Source organism: Podarcis filfolensis (assembly GCF_964270895.1).
Source record: "Podarcis filfolensis genome assembly, chromosome: 4".
NCBI classification, from domain to species: Eukaryota; Metazoa; Chordata; class Lepidosauria; order Squamata; family Lacertidae; genus Podarcis; species Podarcis filfolensis.
The window spans coordinates 72,632,548-72,653,477 of NC_139607.1; the positions used below are offsets into that span (position 1 = coordinate 72,632,548).

A 20,930-nucleotide genomic window follows, 5' to 3' on the forward strand; every position below is an offset into this window, starting at 1 on the left:
TTGCAAGATATCTATTCAAGCGAAGTCTGCACTAAACACTGTGAGCAGGTAAGATAGCCTGACATAAGAAGAGCCTGCTGGATTAGACCAATGATTCATCTGGTCCAGTATCCTGTTCTCAGAGTGGCAGAACAGTTGCTTGTAGGAAACCCACAAGCAGGATTCAAGTGTAAGAGCACCATCACCTCCTGTGGTTTTCCAGCAACTGGCATTCAGAAGCACTGCTGCCTACCAGCCGTGGACCTTCTTTAAGGCAGAACAAAATCAGCACAAGGGAATAGTCTGGGCTGAAAAGCAATGCTGTTTTACTAGCATCAGCTTTTAAAAAATGGACTTCAGACACTTCTTCATTGCTGTTAAGACAGTACTAAAGGTGTTTAGTAAACTCTAAAACAGCCCATCAGTAGAAAATTATTTTTTAAAGAAGACTAGTTGGACAGCTTTATGCTCCCCCTGCAGTATTCATTCTGCAGTTTTTGTTACTTTGAAATGTTTGGGAAATGACATTTTTGTCCCCGTATATCAAATCGATGCATGATAACAAGAACAAAACTGCACCACACAGTTCAGGGTGGAAAGAAACTGCTCATAAGCTAGCTGGAAAAGAAAATATACAATTAACATGTAGGTTTGCAAAAAGGAACACATCAGGCTTGGATCTAATTCCTTAGAGCTCAAATACTGCACTGATTAGTCTGGTTTAAAGGTAAGATTTATAGAGGGCCACTGTATATCAAAACACACACACATGCAAATCCAATTCTTCTCAGTAACGTAGATTGTAATGCACACTTTGCCAGAGGCTGCAACTGCTTCCCCACTGGACTACATAAAATCAGTGCTTCCCATTTCAGAGTTTATGGAGTCACAATGCAGTAATAGGAGAGCGAAATTTAATTCTTCCAACGGAATGATTAACATCAATAACCAAGTCTAAGTCATATATTGTTGATTCCAGCCCAACAAGCCTCTTAAACCTGACAGCCAGGTCATGGCCTTCCTGAAGGATTACATAATTTAAACACTGGCTAGCTCACTGCTTCTCAAAAAGAGATTCAGGGATGCCTCTGAGGATTGTCTGGTAAAATAAAAGTATTGCAAGATGGCACAAAAATCCAGACCATTTCCTTTCTCTGCTTCTTGGTCAATATGTCTATAATTCAGTGTCAAGTATGTTTATAATTTAATGTTACAACTCTGTTCCATTGGTTATTTTCTCATTTGATACATTTAGGCTCCAATGCTTATCCAGAAAGGAGCAAAGATAACCAGGTCTAAGTGTGAAATGGATGATTGATCCTAGCAAAGGTACTTGTATGGAGATGCATCATACCCTTACTTTGTTAACTTTTTATGATAAGATATGCTATTGTTTTTAATTGAGGGCTGGCTGTTCTTCAGTTTCTAGTGCCTCAGTAGTGTTATTGGGATGGGAAAGATCTTGAGATTTCCCCCTTCCTGAAGTGAATATAGGTGGCCATTTAGCAAATGATAATAAGTGTAAGTCAGCCATTTCTAGCAACCTAACAACGTCTGGTGAATAGAATTTTACTACTCCAACTTCCCTACACTGATGCATGATGAAAATTCTCACTTGGTAGGATGTTACATTCAACTTGATTACCAAGTGCTTATTTGTACTCTGCCTGAAGCAGAAAAGAAATTTTCAGCCAAGTGAGTCTGACCAGTGACCCTGGGACATTTCCCCCTTTCCCTAAAGAGTGATTTTTTGAGTCATCTGAAGCTAGCCGCCATGAAAGCACCTTCTCTCTGCTTGTGGCACCCTGTGGTCTACATTGCATAGGAGGATCTATGAGATGCTGATGGTTGGCTAGTTCTGCCTTTGGGCAAGAGCCTGGCCTAACTAGCCTTTAGATTCTTCCATTCTACAATGCTAACTATATATGTTGTTAAATGGAAACCATTTAGAAACAATTACCACTTGGAAGCTACTTTCTGCAGGATAATTCTTACGTTTCTATGCCATATTTCCACTTCAGTCCTATGAGAAAAGTCTTTTAGACAAGCTTTTAGAAAAGTATCTATAAATACAGATTGCGATGGAGTAATTTTATCAGAATCAGTTGCAGATGCTTGCTCCTACTTATTTCTCTGCTCTTTCTTTCTCCTTTACATGACCCCTGCATAGGCCTTCTTGATCCCATAAATACATTTCAGTAGTGCAATACAATGCAGTCTTAGTGCAAAAATAAAAAGCCTTATCCAAAAGTAAGGAAAATGCTCACTTCTTCCAAGTATTACAAGCACTCAAAACTAAAGCAGGAGTTGCTGTCTCCCAACCCCATCACCATACATCTTTGTTTATTTCTACACAATTCATGGTCTTCATTCCATCTTCTTTCTGTTGTGTTTTTAAAAGAAGCTTACTTCAAAGATGGAAAATATACAAAGCCTAATAAGACACTATAAAGGAGTGCCACGTGGATGGGGGAGCTGAGTGGCTAAAGCAAAGTTCAGTAGTGGTTTTGTTAGATGGCTCCTTGGCAATGGGCGTTTAAGATTGCAGATAAGATATATAGCTTTTCTGTTCCCCAAATACAATTTTAACAGTGCCGGTTCTACAGTGCAAACAATCCCTTAAAATAGCAACTCTTAGTAGATGTCCTAAAACAAACCAGTAAAAATGAACCTTGCTTATAGATCTCTTGCAGCAAAATCTACACATTAGTTAAATGCATGGTTTGCACATGCATTTTTTTAAAGAATAGAAGGGGGCCCTAGGTGTGGATCAGGACGGAGGTGGGTCTTCCTGTGTTGCAGACCACCCCCCAAAACCCCCCAAAGCACTTTGCTCTATTAGGGAAGCTGCTATTGGTGCAAAGAGAAACTTCTGCCCTGGGGCAAAGAACAGCTGAGGGGATTTTTGTTGGGATTGCAGGGCAGGAGGACAGCGTTGAACCATCTTTCTACATTCCCATGGCCCTGATCCATTCTGGGCACCTTCCTGGATCCTACTGTTGTGCAAACGATGCATATAACAAATAATGAAGTTTGGCCTAAATGCACACCTTTTTCCAAGGCCCCTTTTTAGGATAATAGTGCCAGGAGTGTAAATTATTTTACTATATAGGAAAACAACCAAATCAAAAGGAAAACAACAATGCAACCTAAATTAAGATGTACCAGTAGATAAGAAGGTCCTAATTAAATTTGTGCTTGTTTCCGCTTTGCTTCAATGAAATTAGAAATCTTATGGGATTTTCCATTTTGTTAATCATCAACAGCACATAATTTTTAAAAGCACATGAAAGAGCTATAGTTTGAAGATTGTTTCTGTTATTTGAAATCTTCCAGCAGTAAGTTGCTAAAACTCATATGCTCAAATGTGAAAGGGATACTTTAAAGTTATAGAAGAAGAACAAGCAGTATTGGTGAACAATCAAGAAATAAGTGAAGTCTTGAAAAGAAAATATGATTCTCCCCATTCCTATCTAATCTTCTGATGAATTATATCAAGGCTTATTGCAGGATATCTATTTCAAATTCATCCCTCCCCCATCCTGAAATCTACCAGAAGTTGCTCTTGATTTTTTTCCCCTCTCAAGACAACTGGGAAATTTAACGTAATCTGTTCCTCCTTAATGGAGAAAACATTTTTAAAATAATTGTTGGCACAGAAATAAGGAAGAAAGAAATCTGAGCTGGAAGAATGAAAGCTGGATTTTGGACATTTTCAAATGTGTCCTGTACTGTATTCTGCTGCTACAAAAAAGAAGCAGGAAACCTGTAAAGCAAGTTTTGCTAACGCCAAGTTCAGGGGTCTCATCCTGTGTTGCAAGTGGTGCCTGGTCCCTTAAGATTCCACTGATTTTGACAGCAATGGTAAAAATGATAAATATTCTTAAAACAGACTGCAAATCACTCTCCCTGGTTAATCATTTGAATGGCGAGAGGGCAGTAATTACCCTTCTTAACTGATCTTTATGGATGTGCATCCATCTGTCTTCTGTGTGTTTATGCAACTTTTGGTCACACCCTTTGCGGGCATGTGGCAGATTGGGCAAGGGTGAATGTGTTCCTTGGGTCAAAAAGGTTGGCTACACCTGGATTAATATTTCAGAAATCCTTAGTGTTGAGAACCTTAAGTTACTTAAGATATGGAAGAGGTCTATTCAGGATAAGCCTATTTGATTCAATGTCAGAATATTATTTCAAGAGTGCTTTTGAGCAATTGACTTTGCAATAATAATTTTAGGGCTGCAATCTGCTGACCATTAGTTTACAGTGGAAAGAATCCGATGTATATGCTTAAAGGGCTTCCGTTATTAGTACAGAGGTGACCTTCAGATTTTTCATTCCCAATCAGAATTCTTCTGAGAGGTTTTCCATTGTTCAGGAGTGCAGGTTTTTCGCACCCTACCTGTGTGGAACTCTGTGGACCTAAACTGATAATATTGCAGAGGCACAATGCTGTATTGAGAATCACATGCTCCTTTCTTACTTGCCTTGTGTAATGGGATATGCCATTATTATGTTTTATTTTATCAGACAGGAAAAAGCGTCATCTCCTTAGCATAATTAAGCAGTGATTTGAGCTCTGAGATGAATTCACTCTGCAAATCGTCAATTTAGTTATTTATGGATGGTTTTTAAAGGGATCTTATGTTGCCTGTTTTAAAACTTTTTAAAATCCCTGAGTACATACTTAAAGCATATAAAATTGTCTTACATTTATTTCAGAATTTAGGATAGATAGGTTTTTTTCTTAATTAGGATGATAATTAAAATATTGGTGATCAAATCAATGTGGGAATAATGATGGATTTGGCTGAGAAATGAAGGTGTATAATTTCCTCCAGACCTTTTTCTCTTAAGTGACTTTTAAAGGAATGTATGACAGATAAAGCCCTCTAGCCTTAATCTTAACACTATAAACGAGTAGAAAGAACCTTAGTCAAAATCCCCGAAGCTGAAGGAATATTTTTCTTGTTATACAGTCGTACCTTGGTTGACGAATGCTTTGCAACTCGAACGTTTTGGCTCCCAAACGCCGCAAACCCGGAAGTGAGTGTTCCGGTTTGCGAATGTTCTTTGGAACGTGAATGTCCAACACAGCTTCCGATTGGCTCCAGGAGCTTCCTGTAGCCAATTGGAAACTGTGTCTTGGTTTCCGAACGTTTTGGATGTCGAGAGAGTAAAATATTAAGGCTTATTATTGTAATTATTTAAAATCCCTAATAGAATTATCACCATTACTTTGTTTTATAAAATAGAAGTCAGCAATATTACTTTTTGAGTAAAACTGACATCTATTTTATTTTACAAGGAACTTTCCAGCTTCATGGGGTCACATAGTAAAGATCCATATTCAAATAATAATAATAATAATAATTTATTATTTATACCCCGCCCATCTGGCTGGGTTTCCCCAGCCACTCTGGGCGGCTTCCAAAAGAATATTAAAATACTGTGATACATCAAACATTAAAAGCTTCCCTAAACTGCAGAGAAGTTTAAACATTCAGCACCTAATTAACCTATTGAATCAGCAATTATCAAATGGTTTTTGATTTCAATATACTAAACTATCTGTGACCATGGTGACTTCATGATATTTGAGTGGCACTCTATTTACTCTGATCTGTTTAAAAGAAGAAAAATGAATCTCAAGCCTACTGCAGCAAAATACAAGAAAGAAATTTATTTTTATATTTTTCCTGATTAATAATAAAAAGGTTGGCTTTAGACACAAAAATGTCTAAATAAACCTCTAAACATCAGTGAAGATCTTCCACTGTTACCTTTTACTGGTAACAAAGCATAGAAATCCCTTCTCTTCAGTGCTAGCTGTTATTGCTCTCATTCTTTGGTGAAGTGCCTCATTTTGCTGAAGGTTTCAATGACCCGCCAGCACACCCTCTTTAATTAAAGTTGGTTCATGCAGCTCTTATGATTAAGGGGTCTGTCTTGAAATCGCATGAGTGCCCTACAATATGTAGAATTCCACACAGGCATTCATTTTGCCACGGTGACCTCTCCATCCCATTTTTATGATGAATCAATCACACATACTGCATCACACAAAAGTATGGGTGGACATGCACAGCCTAAGAGATCCATAATCAAGCACCTATTGGGGGTGGGAATTGAAGAAATGTTGTTTCCTTTCAGGACTTCTTAGTGTTAATGAGTGGAAAGAAGAGGTTGTGTGAATGCAAAAACTCTGCTGTCAATATTATTTTGAATGACTATGTTAATATCCAAAATACTATATAACTTTTCTTAAGAGGAAAGGAACAAAGATGACTATTGAATTAAAGGCTCCATTTCACAGGAACGCAAACTTAAAACATACATTTCATCCATGAAAACAAATGGATCAATCAGAAAATGGGAAGGAAATGAATGAGGGATGTGCTAAGAAAGAATTGTCTGAACTCTGACTTGGTGGTATACAAATTAGTGTCAAACCAGGAACTAAATAAATCCCTAAAGCCTGCATTGTATTTAGAGCAAAAAGTAATAGAGGGGGGCTGGTTTAAATGGTTTCCTAGCTTATCCTAGATTCTATGTGTACATACATATAAATCAGAAAATAAACCAGAAATAATAAAATACTTCTGTGAAAAGCAAAACTTTAGAATAACCACTAACTATGGTAGACATGTTTGTAAAAGTAGTTTTCACCAGTTATTTTGTTAGTTTCACTTTCTTCTACACAATTGCCTCCCAAACACACTGTAATATGAAAAAGCAACTTCTATTGGGAAATATGTACAAATTTGGTACCTTTTGGTTTGTGAGACAAATCTTTACATAAGAATTGCAAGCAGCAATCTATTATACATGTAAAATAAGGACAGAAGCTCTACAGAAAAAATACGAATTTTTAAAGGCAGTAATGATGCCACGAGAAAGCATTAGCCAATAATCCCTCTCTACAACAGTTAAATGATGACAATGCAAATATGTTAAAGGAAGGGCAGGGAATGTGGTTCTTTAAACAGGCATCAAAGGTAGTTAAGAAAGCACTCTGACAGTAATTTAGAAGCCAACGGAAGGCCTGGGTGTTTGCACTGAAATATGACAATTATCTGATTCAGCACTCTGTTCTGAGAGCTATATAGAAATAACATTTTGAATACAGCATGTAAATTCATACAAATACTAGCCTACAGAAAGTTTTTACTAGCCTGTCTGACCACATACATACCTCTATGCTAGTTATTTGTTGTCTAAAAGAAAAATAAACATTTTGGTGAAACTTCTCAGTTTGGATACATGTATATATGGGTATGGCAATTCTTATTGAAGAATAGCACTGAAGTGGCTATTTCTGAGCCTGACTTAATACAACATACAGACAATGGAGCCAAATTCATTAAAATGGGTCTAGCCAAAATTAAAATGCCTTTCTTCAAATTCAGACACCTCAGAACACACATGAAACCATACCAGAGCATGAAGATTGAGTTTATCTGTTGAACTGACTATGCCAGAAAAGAGTTCAAACACTTCCTGCAATTGCTCTTGAACTTACTCTTGCTATTTACTAATGAAATATACTTGGTACAATAAGAAATGTCCAAACCTCAGGCTAGAAATATATTTCTGTAATGTTGCTGGGATGGGAAGCAACACATATAGAAAATAATGACAAAACCTTAATTTTATCTGTTTGAGGCTACTAAGCAAAGTGTTGGATCTAAATTGTTATTAGAAACAATCTATGCTGGAGATAAGGCTGGATGACTATTGGGCAGAAATGCTGTAGTACAAGATTCCTGCATCCCACCAATGGCATAGCGTGGGGGGTGCAGGGGGGGGCCGGCCGCACCGGGCGCAACATCTGGGGGTTAGGGTTAGGGGGCACAAATCCACGGGTTAGGGGGTGCAAATCCACGGGTTAGGGGGCACAAATTACTTGCCTTGCCCCGGGTGCTGACAACCCACGCTACGCCACTGCATCCCACATCCCCTTCCAACACTACAGTTCTGCAGTTCTATGGTTATGTTAACCCAATAAATATTACTGTACCTCTTCCAGTCCGAGCAGGTAAAATTTAACTAATCTGAAAAGGGTAGGTGGGCATTAAGTAGAGTTCTAGTGAACCAAGAGTAGTCAATAGCTTCCCCCTCTTTACTCTGGGAAAAAATGGCCTGATATTTTACAACTGCATCAGTAGTGGAAGAGGGAAGCTTGCTGTACATTTTGCATATGGAACCCAAATTGATGCTGTACCCATATGCATACAAACTTGAAAGTAAGCCCTGCTGAATTCAATGGGACTTGTTTCTGATAAGCATGCATAGGATTGCATTGTGAATCTATTATTTGCAGAAATAAGTTACTGTTTTTATTTGTTCTGCTTCCCTGATCACCTGATGCATGAAATAATAAAATTTTGTTTATAATAAGAATACTGTGTTGCTTTAAAAACCCCCAAACCAAACAAACCCTAAACTCTCCTATAATGTTTGGCTAAGGAATTAAAAAAAAATCCTTGAAGACAATACAGAAACTGATAATATAAAAATGAATCTAGGTTTAGTTGCTAATTATTACATGACTCAAGTTAACTGCAGCAGGTGAATGGTGAGTAATAAATGTGAATCAAAAGTACAAATGAATATACTGTATGTGTAGTGTATATATGGGTGTGTGTGGAGGTGTATACATAGATATATTTGAATGTGTTATATATTGATACAGAGATGTACATATTGTTTACTTATGTTATAGTTTTCAGAAATACTGTATTGTAGTGTAATGTACTTAACTAAGCAGAGCTAAATAGCAACTTGTCTTCTAGTCACTAGTACTATTTTATTTAAAAACACTGAAAAAGAAAAAGAAAAACATTTATGGTCACTAACATTTTGATTATGAAACGACAATGTACAATTATTAACAAAAAAAACCTCTTTCCCAAATGAATACACAATTTTGTTGCATTCATTTTCATATTTAAAGAGGGAGGGAAAATACTACCAACGCGCACACACAAAGAAAACCTTTCACGGTTTTGTGAGGTGAGGGGAAAAGAAACCTACATCACAAAATCGTCAATGAAGCAAAAGAATTTTGGAGCAAAGAAACCAGTTGAAACAATTTCAGAGCCACCATGCTTCTAAAAAAAGGCTGCTTATCTAACCCACTTAATAATCAAGAATAGTGCAAGTGTGGGGAGCAAGTTCTCAAATGCACAGAGAGTAGGTTTGAGATAATTAAAAAGTTAACCACTTTTGTCTTCATTTGATAATATTGGTCTGCTAGATTAAATTGGAACATTCATCCTTGGAAAGACACCAACAAAGGCCACATTGGTTTCAAGAGCATTAGCTGCTGATAGACAAAACATAGAGTGTGCATGTGCACATACACCGCCACTCTTCATTGTATATTACATGAAATGGGGAACGATCTGATCAATAGTGGGTTATAAACTGAAAAATGTGCCTCATAGTTACTAATTTCAGCAGTAGCATCAGACTGTTCATTCTCAACTCTCATCTTCATTGAAGGTGACCCTGAAATATCATTCTATTTCTGTGCTTGAAGTCCCTTACTGGCTTTTGACCTAGCTCTTCTGATATTACCAGATTGTAGAAGAAAGTAATATAATGTTGCATTGGGCACTCTCCACATGAGTTATGTGAACAGTATAGTACAAGCATGTTAACACATGAATGTATAATAGGCAAAATCTAATGCCAATTCTTAGAATTTACCTGGAACTTATATGGGCAAACAACAAGATGTATGCATTTATCCTATAGAAATGGATTAGTTGCTGTAAAAAGTACACAAAGGTGTTAATATCTATGTATCTATAATGCAGCATGGAGTCGCTAGATGCCTACAGTCAATGCTCTGGCTGGTAATTCAGAATTTGTGGAACGCGGTCTACTCCAGCTGTACCACATCTCTTTGGACTTCTCAGCACATTGTACCCCATTTCAATTCTCACACTCTTTTTTGTGTAATACTTGAGGTGCTGCTACCAAAGAAAGATTATTCTTTATTGGCTATAGAGTTAGAGAAGGAAAGAGAACCTTGTGGCGGGAGACATAATGTCTAGATTGAGGAGGGCACGAACTGTGAACTGCTTTCCCGCAGTCAGAATAACTAACCACCCAATGGGGTAGGGGGAAAGTCCCACTAAGTTCAATAGGTTTTCTGCCAAGTCAGTGCTACGGTATTATGCACACTTACTTGGAATAAGCTCCAATGGCCTTAGTGGCATTTCTTCCCCTAGTAAAAAGCATAGGATACGGCAGCAAGTAGTTGATTTGTTGGACCACCTGGCTGCATCTCTAGGCAGAAATGGTGGGATCTGCTGCTTCTGACACACTTCCAGCTCATTGACTTAGACTCCCTTTAATGGCTGCAGCAATTAGCACCTCATATGAAGAATGTTTGTGTGTATGTCATGATCATACCACAAGTGCTGCTGCTGTTTGTGGGGGACCTAAGAACAAGTTCTCACAGTTCAGTTTGCCAGCCTGTGCACCTGCCTGCCACTGCTGCTCCTCTTCCTTCTCTGGTAAGAGACAAGGTGTAGAAAGTGCTCCTAAATCTTACCTGCCTCATGTTTCAAGGCAACAGAATGGGGACAGCAGGTATCTTTTTTACTGTACTTCCCAGGAGCATAGCACAACACAAAGGAAAGGATCATAGTTATAAGTGATGCAAGAGGAGGGAAGGATGGTGATTCTTGCCCTTTCATTTTGTTTAGAAGACCCCTGGAGAGTCCTCTGTGCAAAGCAAAAGGATCACGCTTCTGCAGATCACTTTCTTTTGTAACAGCCAGAGGAGGAGTGGTAGGCAGGGTAACTGTTTAAAGGTGTGGTTTCCTGGTCACAAGAGTTTTACAATTGAAGTGATTCTACAAAATCAAGATTGTAATCAATGCTCCCCTTGAAATACAAAGGCTCTTACTCAGTTATAACTTACGTAATGAAGACCAGTCAGTTTATAAAATAGAATTGGGGGAAGCATGTCAAGTTTCAACAAAATACACATCTGCTATAATTATTCATGAAGATCACAGTTTGCTGTCAAACACTGTATAATGCCATATCTTAGAGATGGTGGAAATAACTCAACATTAGAAAAGAAAGTGATGATATAAATAGCACGTACTTCTTATGAACCCGCCCCCCCTTTCTTAGAAGTAGTATTCTGATATACACCTGACTAAAGAACAGAGTAGGATAATTGTACAGTATTCAAAGTGCTATACTTGTTTTGTTAGTAGCTGGAAAATTATGAGCCCTCTGGGAAAGCACTTTTGCAATACTGGTTTTGGTGGAAATCATCAATGCACTAACCACATAAGAGGCTGAAAACTATAACCATTCTTCTCCTACATAACTCAGTTGCAGACAGTCTCCATTGCTACTAGTACTATTCTAAGACTAGTTGCTTCATTGTTTCACCCAAATTTAAGGATAATCTGTAATTTGCTGCAATATCTAATTATTACCATGGTGCAATTGCATGGCTATACATAGATCTTTTTGCAATAATTAGCAGAAAGATAGCAAACCAAATTCTGTCACTGGTAACACTTTGCTTTCAACATAGTATAATTCTAATAATGTGAACTAAAGGCAAGCTTTGGCCCTTTTTTAAATATTGGAGACCAGTATTTCTTTAAAAATGTAGTGTTCTAGGATTATATTTCTGTTGCAATGTTTCTATTGCAAAAAAAGAAATGTGCTAAAATGTACAATATTTGTTCCAGATCATAAGTAAAAAGAATGGAAAAGTAGGAAAATGGACCATTCTCTTCAAATCTATTGCAAATGATAGTTAGGGCCAAACGAACTAATTTGGCAGATCTGTGTTACTAAAAACAGACCTGTCCTGAGAGGGGTTGTGGGGCTCCTTAGCTAAATGCCCCTTTATATTGGTCCCTCTTCATCTGCTTTCTATGTGATTGGAGAGATATATGATAACATATGCAGACATGACACTGGCATGTCAAATTTGGCCATTAGTCTTTTGCTCGCATTGTGAAGCCTACATTCAGATAAAGCAACATATGACCAAACTAGGGATTTAGATTGCAAAATTAAAATCAAGATAACACCAATACAACTGAATTGTTTAACTTATTGTTTAAGTTAGTTGACTGACATCCAACAGGCACAGTACAGTGCAAATAGATAGCAGCTACTATAATAGTAGCACTAATACTTTCCAGCTGGTGGCCTCTTCACAGATAACCCTTGCTGTCCCACATACTATCACACAGTTCTAAAACAAAATGTGCAGCATTTTGTACAAATGAATGAACATTTTAAAATAATATATATTCAACATAAGTATAAAAAAATAACACACTCCCTCTTTAAAGATTTTGTCTGTTTGTTTTAAGGCAGCAATCCTACATAAGGCTGCAATATAATTGCTTCCCAAATAATATTCTGTTTCATCTCACTAACTTCTTGGGTACTTTATTACAGTACAAGTATTTTAGGACAACCTTATGAAGCAAAAATTAAGACTCCCATCAGTAGATGGTTGGGATAAATACTCATTTAATGGATAGCATATACTGCAGTGCTCCTCTGCTCCCTCTTTCTAAAAATGTCCCCCCCCCCACTTTCCTATCCGGCTATTTCATAAAGGTGCCACTGCAAGAACCAGACACAAGAGAGGAGCCATAGCTCAGTGGTAGGGCACATGTTTTGCATGCAGAAGGTCCCAGTTTCAATCTCTGGTATTAGGTTGTAGGTTATAGGAAAGGCTGTTCTTTGCCTGAGACCATGCACAACCACTGCCACTCAAGAGGCAAAGAGTCAGACCCGACATGAAGCAGCTTCCTAACGGGAAATGGCATACAGGTGATGTTAGAAGCAAATACTTTTTCTTGAAGGGAAATTGGGAGCTTCAGGAGAGCTTTTAAACTTAAATACAGATTCCTTTCATTGGATGAGGGAAAGAGAACAAAAACAGTGAGAACAAAAACTTAGCTACAGTCACTCAAAACAGGAGTTTGCTTTATGTTCTGAAGGTGGTGGCCGGTTACTACTCTTGTCTGCCGTGACAAGCACACTACTTCTATGAGTAATTTAATATCTGTGACATTATGACAGAATTGAAAAAAACAAGCTTTTAATTTATGTTGTAGAACTTATTTCTGATTTAGCTAATTACATGTTCTTTTCTCCTCTCAAATATGTTCGTATTATTTATCTTCCTTTACTGCCATTTGCCACTTCCTATAATTGGTGTAGGGAACTAGTGTGAAAATGGGGGGCGGGGAACCCAAACATTTTATTTTCTAGGTTTTGTCAGGACAGGTCCAGTTCTTGGGTAAACAGCACTGCTTGTGAAATTTTATATGCTATTTTGATACCTAATCTAAACTTTATGCTTTCTAAAATGTTTTTGTGAAATGAATTTTTTTGCATCAAAAGTAAATGACAGTGTCCTCTTTAAAAAGCCATACAAATCGTGTTCTTAAATTGATCCGTTTTCAGATACCAAATGCCAAATCCAGTTTCAGTTCAATTCACCTACTACCTACAGTCACTGCCAAACAGCCTTGGCTCCTTGCCCTGTGTGCTAGTCTAAGTGACTGTAACACATCATGCCACCATCAGAGGCTCAGGGCATGCTAACTAGAAATCTCGAAAGCTTGGTCTTGGGAACCACAGTTCAGAATTTTCAATCTAATTATAAGCAGAACAAAAGCAATCAGTGTTTGTATTCAGCTTGTAATTTGTTTGGCCTCACCCCAGATCTCCTTACATTTGCCATTAAATTTACCTGGTGGAGGCAATGAGAAAGGCTACTTGCTGCAGATTTGATTAGACCCCTGAACACTACAGCAGACTATATTCCACAGCCTTTATCATCACTACTGCCGGGTAAAATTTGGGGTAAAGGGAAACAGTATGGTGGAGAAAGTATGGCAGAAAAATGCAAGAATTCTGTATGTCACAGGACCCCTCTTTTTTTTCCTTGGCACTGCTTATTACAATTTGGAATGATCTAAAATGAGACAGAGAGCAATGCACCTGTACATGTTACCCAACCTGAAAAGAGAACGAGCATGTTTTCAGACAAGAAAACACATAGCAAAAAGCAGGAATGCAAGTCATCCTCTTTTCCCATATAGTACACTGTAACATGCAATAAAGCACTAAGGTGCCAATCCTACTCCCACTTACCTGGGAGTAAGCCCCATTGAACTCAATAGGACTTCTGAGTAGACATGGTTAGGCTTGCACTGTGGTTAGGTTCTGTGAGGACATAGCTTTAAACTGTCCATTCTCTATAACCTGAACACCACCTGGCATGAAATGGGCAGCAGTATGTGAAATAACTCCTGTGGCCAGAGAATAATAGCATCATTTACCTTATATGCAAACCAGGGTTTTCCCCATTTCTCAGCAAAGAAACAAGGCTCGACCTGGGTTTTCTATTCTTCATATATCCAAAGCTTTCAGTGACTATTTTAAAGAATATAAAAAGGAAGATTATTTTAGTGCTGTTATTGAGCCCTTTAGTAATCAAATACATGGAAGTTCAGTTAAGTTCAGTGCAAATATATTTAAAACATAACAAAAAAAAATACAACATGAATTGTTTTATAGAATTAATTCAGTGCCAAAACAAACACTGGAACCATGAAATTATTAGGACTTTTGGATTGTGGTGACCTTTGGCAATAAGCAATAAAGTTTCTAAAGTAAAGAAACTAGGAAACAACTATATGGAATTTTTGTATACTGCCAATTATATTGAATTTTTTTTTTAAACCAAGGAGCTGTAATCTAACAAAACTAGGTGTGCTTAAGCCCCAACTACCACTCTTTGTTAGATTGGGAATATAACATGGATCTTGTATGTTTATACGTGCTAGAAAGGAAAATATTAAAACCATATAATTTTGAATTTTAGTTTCTTTAACAGTAATCCTTGTGGCTTAATCTGCCTATGTAGAAATAAATTTAACTGCAAGAGTGGTCTGAATCACTGGTTTCAGTAACGACAGACAGCTTTCGTGATGCTCCATTATCTTCAGTACCTGAGTGCGCTTTACATATGAGTGGAGCTCTGTATCCACACAACATCCCTAGAAAGCTTTTGGATTGCATGTCTCTAAACTATGCTTGTACCCATGGATAGGTACCATCTAACTTAATACCCCTTTTGTATTACTTTAGTTTTGGAAAAGAGATGTTGTGTAAATCTAGAAGGCAGTAGCAAAACTTAATTCAAAACTACATCTTTTTAGGTATTGTGTGTAGCTAAATGTACAAAACTACAGACACAGGAACATAACTTGAATCTCTGGAAATAATTCAAGTTCTAGAATTGCTCTTTAACAAATCAAATCTGTATTTAGATAGCTTGTCACTCAATTTAAATTTCATAAATCTAATTTACCTAATTCAGACATTTACAGGTGGCAACAGCTTTCATGGGTTGAAGTGGTGCAAGTGTCTCTGTTCTGCACCATTCACTGGAAGAAACATGTGATTCAGGTGCTCCATTGCTAGGACAGGAGACCGGTAAAATCACATTAATGGATCAGCTGCACATAAAAGTCTGCATGGAGCATACACAATATATATTATTTCAGTTGTGTGGGCAGGGTGTTGAATTACTCTTCCTCCAATCAAAGCCTATTCTTGCCGAGTAAATGTCTGAACCATGTCGTAATTTCTGATGGGCGTTTTTCATTTGTGATTGAGCTTCAGATTACTATATATTGATATTTTAATACAGATTTTCACTGCAGAGATAGTACAACGAAGATCAAAAATACTGATTCTAAACTGCTTCCCCATCACTTTCCCAAATACTTGTCCCTCTTTTGACACCTCAATCAAATTTATTATTAGGGTATTTTATCGTATTCTTTCCCACCTCTGTTATTGACAACTACCTTTTCTCCTCATGTGAATAAATTTGAGATATTGCTTAAAGTGAATTAAAGAACATTATCTTTGTACTCAGTGAAGATAATGTTCTTCCAAAAGACACTGTCATATACTTTTGTGCACTTCCTGATCTTTCTCTCTTCATTCTGATGCGGCTATTTTTTGCCTTTAGTTTGTGAATTACTACAATGTGAGTCAACATTTATAATCTCAATCTTAAACACATTTTCCTCAGTTCAGAGCCCAGTGGGGATAAAGTTCCTATACAGGGACTTTCTTCCCTTCAGCTTGTTTAAAACTGGGATGTCATGCATTTATTGACTGGTGACAGGGGCAGCATCTAAATTGCTTAAATAATTTATAAGAACAGTATATATCCTTTCACTTGTGCCAATAATCATTTTTTTAAAAGTTAATGTTGAAACAATGTCATCTTTGAAAATATTGTCATGATATTGTAATATTTATCATATGTGATAGGCTGTCTCATTGCAACTGGTTAGGATCAGAAAACAATCATATACAAACTGTGGCTACCTAGAAATCTGACAATATCCCCTAACTATGCCATTTCATCCCAGATAGATTATAGACAGTAAAACAAACGTTTTCACCCTAAGGAATAGTGAAGATTTAAGTATTAAATAAGAATAAAGCTGTCTAGCATGGAGGAGTGTCTCATAAAGTCCACAGACGTTAGTAATTCTGTCACTGTAATTCTGTTACGTGGAGTAGGTCCCACTGATTTCCATGGAATTTATTTCCACACAAGCATGCTTAGGAATAGTCTCAGCAAATTTGGTTGAGAAAGGGATACATTTAAAATCCATCTAAGTATTTCCTCTTTGTCTCTTCTTTTACATATTATTGTACCGTATTTTTCGCCCCATAAGACACACTTTTTTCCTCCTAAAAAGGAAGGGGAAATGTCTGTGCGTCTTATGGAGCGAATGTGTGGTCCCTGGCAGCAGCGGAGCTGGGAACTTTGGTTCCTGGAGCAGTGGGGGCGTGGCATGTCGTCCGTGTGAGCATCCTAATGGTGGCGCCCGTGTGAGCGTCCCCCGCTGAGCGTCCATCGGAGGGACTCTGTGACTTGCATGAGAGCAGCCAGGAGCCAGTGTGGAAGGGGAACTTTCTCCCTCGCACACTCTGTCAAATTGGGACAGGGAGCTCCCGCCCAGCAATATATCCGCCTCTTACTCCAAGGCTTAGCTGCCAGATGCCCATGTGTGTCTGAAGGCTCCGAGGGAGACGTTGCCCAGAAGTAGAGGAAACGGGTCTCTTTATCCCTTGGATGAGCAAGCAAGGCTGGCAGGCAACACTTTTGGCTTTTGTACGCAAGGCGAGGCGGCAACCTTCACTTTTGCTCTGTTTTTATTTTGCATTTTTATGTTGTGATCTTTGGATGGAGGGCAGTATACAAATTAACAACAACACCTGATCTAGACAAGCTCTCTCTCTCTCCACTCCCCTCCTCCAGTGTCCTCTCTCCCGGGGAGCTGTTGCGGCTTAATGCCAGGCCAGAGAGAGAGAGAGAGGTGCTACCGCCAGAGCCGAGTAATGTCTGAGCAAATATTGCCCAGGGAGATAGATGTTGCAGCTGGAGAATGAGACTCATTGAAAAGAGCGGCGGCTGTTGGTGCAGCCGCCGGGAATGCCAATGAGTTCAGTTTTGCTGCTGCTGCTGCCTTTGAAGGCAGGCTTACTGAGCTGCAGAAGCTGTCCCGTTGCCAAGGCTCCAGCAGGTGAATCTTATGGTCAGGTGCGTCTTATGGAGCGAAAAATACGGCACTTTGCTTGGACTAGAAATTACTGCACAGGACAAATGCTTACGAGATTTGTCAGACATTGGTCCAATTCAACTAGGCACTAAAAGCATGTCAGTCAACCTGGGGTGATGAATTCTCAAAAACTCCTCTAGAAAGATGTTAAAACTTAGGGGACACACCTTGCATCAATAATAAAATGAAATGAAATGAATTTCTAATGTATATCCTGGCTGCCTTATTCCACTTTGGGCCACACCTTTCTGTACCTATACAAACTTTAATATATTTGCAGATGAAAAATAACAAAGATGAGCTGTATTTGTAAGGAAAAAGAACAATCATGATATCTTAGTAACTAAAGAGACTGGATCCATTTCTCATTTATGGAAGATTAAAGACAGAATAACAGGATGTGTTAGAACAATCTTCATACTTTGCCCACCTAGGGACTTCAGGACTTATGAGCAAAACAAATACTCCCATTCCAAAGGCCATATAAATAGTGTTAAAATCTTGCTTCTGAAAACCAATTTCCTTTCATCAGAACCTTAGATGAAAATCAATTAAAAGCCAAATAAAACCAAAACTTCAAATTCAGAACAGCTTTTCAAGTGACACTACAAGGCGGGCAGAATATGATGGAGGGGAAAATCACATATAATATCACTTTACTCCCAGACTGCTATTTTCAAACTACTAAAAAGCACAGAGAAAAATAACAGAAAAAGGTTGATACGTTATCTTTTGTTGAAACAAGACATCAGGATCACCTCGTTCTCTTTTCCCCTCTTGCTAATTGGAAGTAGGATTCCTAATCTGAACAGTCTTTATCTACAATGATATATATATAGATATAGATATATATGTGTGTGCGTGCGCACGTATAAATATATATGCATATATTTATACATGTGCACACCATACACATATATATTCAGTTATATAACTGAGCAGATATTAGTGGCAGTGTATGCAAAACAAAAGAGAAAACAAAAATTACTTTTAACAAGGTTACACTTTTGTTTTTTTTTGTTTTTTTACACAAATACTGTGGTAAATATATTTTTTTTAAAAAATCAGCACTCTATTCTGGTAAACACCACATCTGTCCCTCTATAAAATTTTGAATTAAAAAAAATCTTGAGAACTTTTTTTTTAGTTACTTCCCACCCACTTTCTACATCACTTTCCTCCACAAGAATAAATCTTGATGCAGCCTTTTAAAAAAACAAAAAAACAAACCTACCCCCAAAGATTGTGGGAGCTAATCCTTTTTGTGTATCTAGAACACTAGGTGGGGAAAAAAAATTGAAATCTTTTCCTTTTGCTGTTTCTCTTTGATATTTGCAAAAGTCCCGTTGATTGTGCTGAGGCCCATGGCTCAGCAAAGACACTGAATAAATTACATAAAAAGCCAGCTTTGCTCACCTCAATTCTTACTTCATTGTTCCTAGCTTTTGATGAAATATGGTGTTGATGTTAGTGGGGAGGAAAGAAGTTGGGAATCATGAATCAGAATGTGTGGAATGGAACAGAATCCACAAGAGGAACCTATTATTCTCCTTCCCCATCCTGCAGGGACTCCACACCATCCAACCCAAACTCCCTTGCCCTTCTCCACAGCCCTTTTTTAAGATAGCAAGACTAATGGTGGAATCCAATAGGGCCCATTTTCTGTGGTTGCTGCTCAACCATATGGTTCTATTCCACAGTTTTAACTGATACTGTGAAGTCCAAAGCGGTCAGAATTGTGAATCTGTCCATTGAAACACTGTAAGCGGTGTACTTACGACAGTAGGCCTTGTAGATTTCATAACATATTTCTCCTCTAGTTGTTGGGGTTTTTTTTTTTGTGTGTAGTGCTCTTCACAAGTGACAAAGAAGATTTTTTTAAAAGTTTTTTTTTGTAGTAAAGAAGGGTTGTATTTAGAGGCCAGTAGCTAGAGATCCAACCAGTAGATCTCTTGAAGCACTATCTGGCCTTAAGGCCACCATCAAAGGAAGGCTGAGCTAATTACTATTCACCCAGCTTCCAGAAATGTAATGTACCAGCAGGCAAAAAACAGTTCTTCATGTAGTACAAAAATGAAATGAAAATAAACAAACAAAAAAGTAAAAATGAAAAAAAAAAATATTAAATTCTAGTGCCATAGCTTTTTGTTGTTGTTTCTCTGGTTGGGCTTTGTTGTTGTTCATAACAGAATAGATTTTACTTATCCATCTGAAACATGCATCCTCATGTGGTCATTGAAATGCTCAATTTGGTCAAACTTAGCAGGACAGACGGAGCAGACATATGTGGTTCCCTCTGCGCAGGCCATCACTCCAGTGGGAAGAGCCCTTGCCCCAGTGCCCGTTGTGCTAGGTGTTCCATTTGTGGCACTATGTAGAGCCACGTGTCTTTCGAGCAGGGTCTTGTGTGAGAATTTTTTCTTGCAGATGTAGCATTCATAGGATTTCTCCCCACGGTGGAGCCGCATGTGCACATTTAGGGAGCTCTTCTGGGTAAAACGCTTGTTACAGATGCTGCATTGGTAGGCTCTGACACCGGTGTGAGTCACCATGTGTTTGATTAGGTAATCCTTTAGGGAGAAGGATCGCCAACAAATGCTGCATTGGTGCGGCTTCTCACCTGCATAATAGCACAAGGGGAGAGGAAAAGATGGGGAGAAAGAGAGAACCGGGGAGAAAAAAAATTAACACTGAATAAGGTCTCTAATGAATTAGCTAGTCCTTTTTGTTATAATTATAGAACAATGGTTAGGGAGGAGAGCTTTCTTGGAAATCAGTATCTACTTTCATTGTATGTGATATTTTTTCTCTCTTCAATTGAAGGTGATAACTCATTTTCTCAAACAACAGAAAATGAACACAAATATAAAGTAACTTGGCCAAAATGAAGATTTGTGTGGTTTCTTGGCTTTCTCTTGTCAGTATTGTTTCAGCCTACAAGAATTGTTGGTTTTGTTATGCCGTGGATACTAATGTGTAGCTGGGTTAGATAACCTTCTTAGAGCACACTATATTTTAGCACAGGACATACAGACCAGGGAGTTTTGCTTCACTGGATTACTGTTTATTTAGCTAGCTAGCAATTTTGAATATCAGTTAAAACCCTTTTTAAAATTATGTTAATAAAGGGGAATATATTATTCAAAACATACAAAACCTTTCTGTTAATGCCAGTGCTTTGTTTTCTTAAAATTGTTTAGGGGGTACTCTCATTTTCCTACTAATATTGAAATGCTGCCCCTCAATGAGGCCAAACTTAGATGCACAAAATGTTTAGGGGTA

The 20,930-nt window shown here is 38.0% G+C and overlaps 1 protein-coding gene and 1 long non-coding RNA gene across 50 annotated transcripts in view; one reads left to right on the forward strand and one right to left on the reverse strand.

The window, feature by feature from the left end:
* LOC310760626 overlaps positions 1–20,930 on the forward strand; it is a 73,884-nt gene that overhangs the window by 40,340 nt on the left and 12,614 nt on the right. The window lies entirely within an intron of this gene.
* Positions 1–20,930, reverse strand: part of ZBTB20 (zinc finger and BTB domain containing 20) — a 513,065-nt gene that overhangs the window by 6,556 nt on the left and 485,579 nt on the right. For 46 of the 48 annotated variants that reach the window (XM_083609064.1, XM_083609066.1, XM_083609096.1 and 43 more), the window contains one exon: positions 18,959–20,268. In XM_083609064.1, the coding sequence (XP_083465190.1) occupies positions 19,850–20,268 (419 nt within the window). In that variant the 3' untranslated portion in view covers positions 18,959–19,849. Of the gene's footprint in view, positions 1–14,336; positions 14,431–18,958; positions 20,269–20,930 lie in introns of those variants that run through there. The other 2 variants (XR_014546996.1, XR_014546995.1) reach the window with 2 other exon arrangements.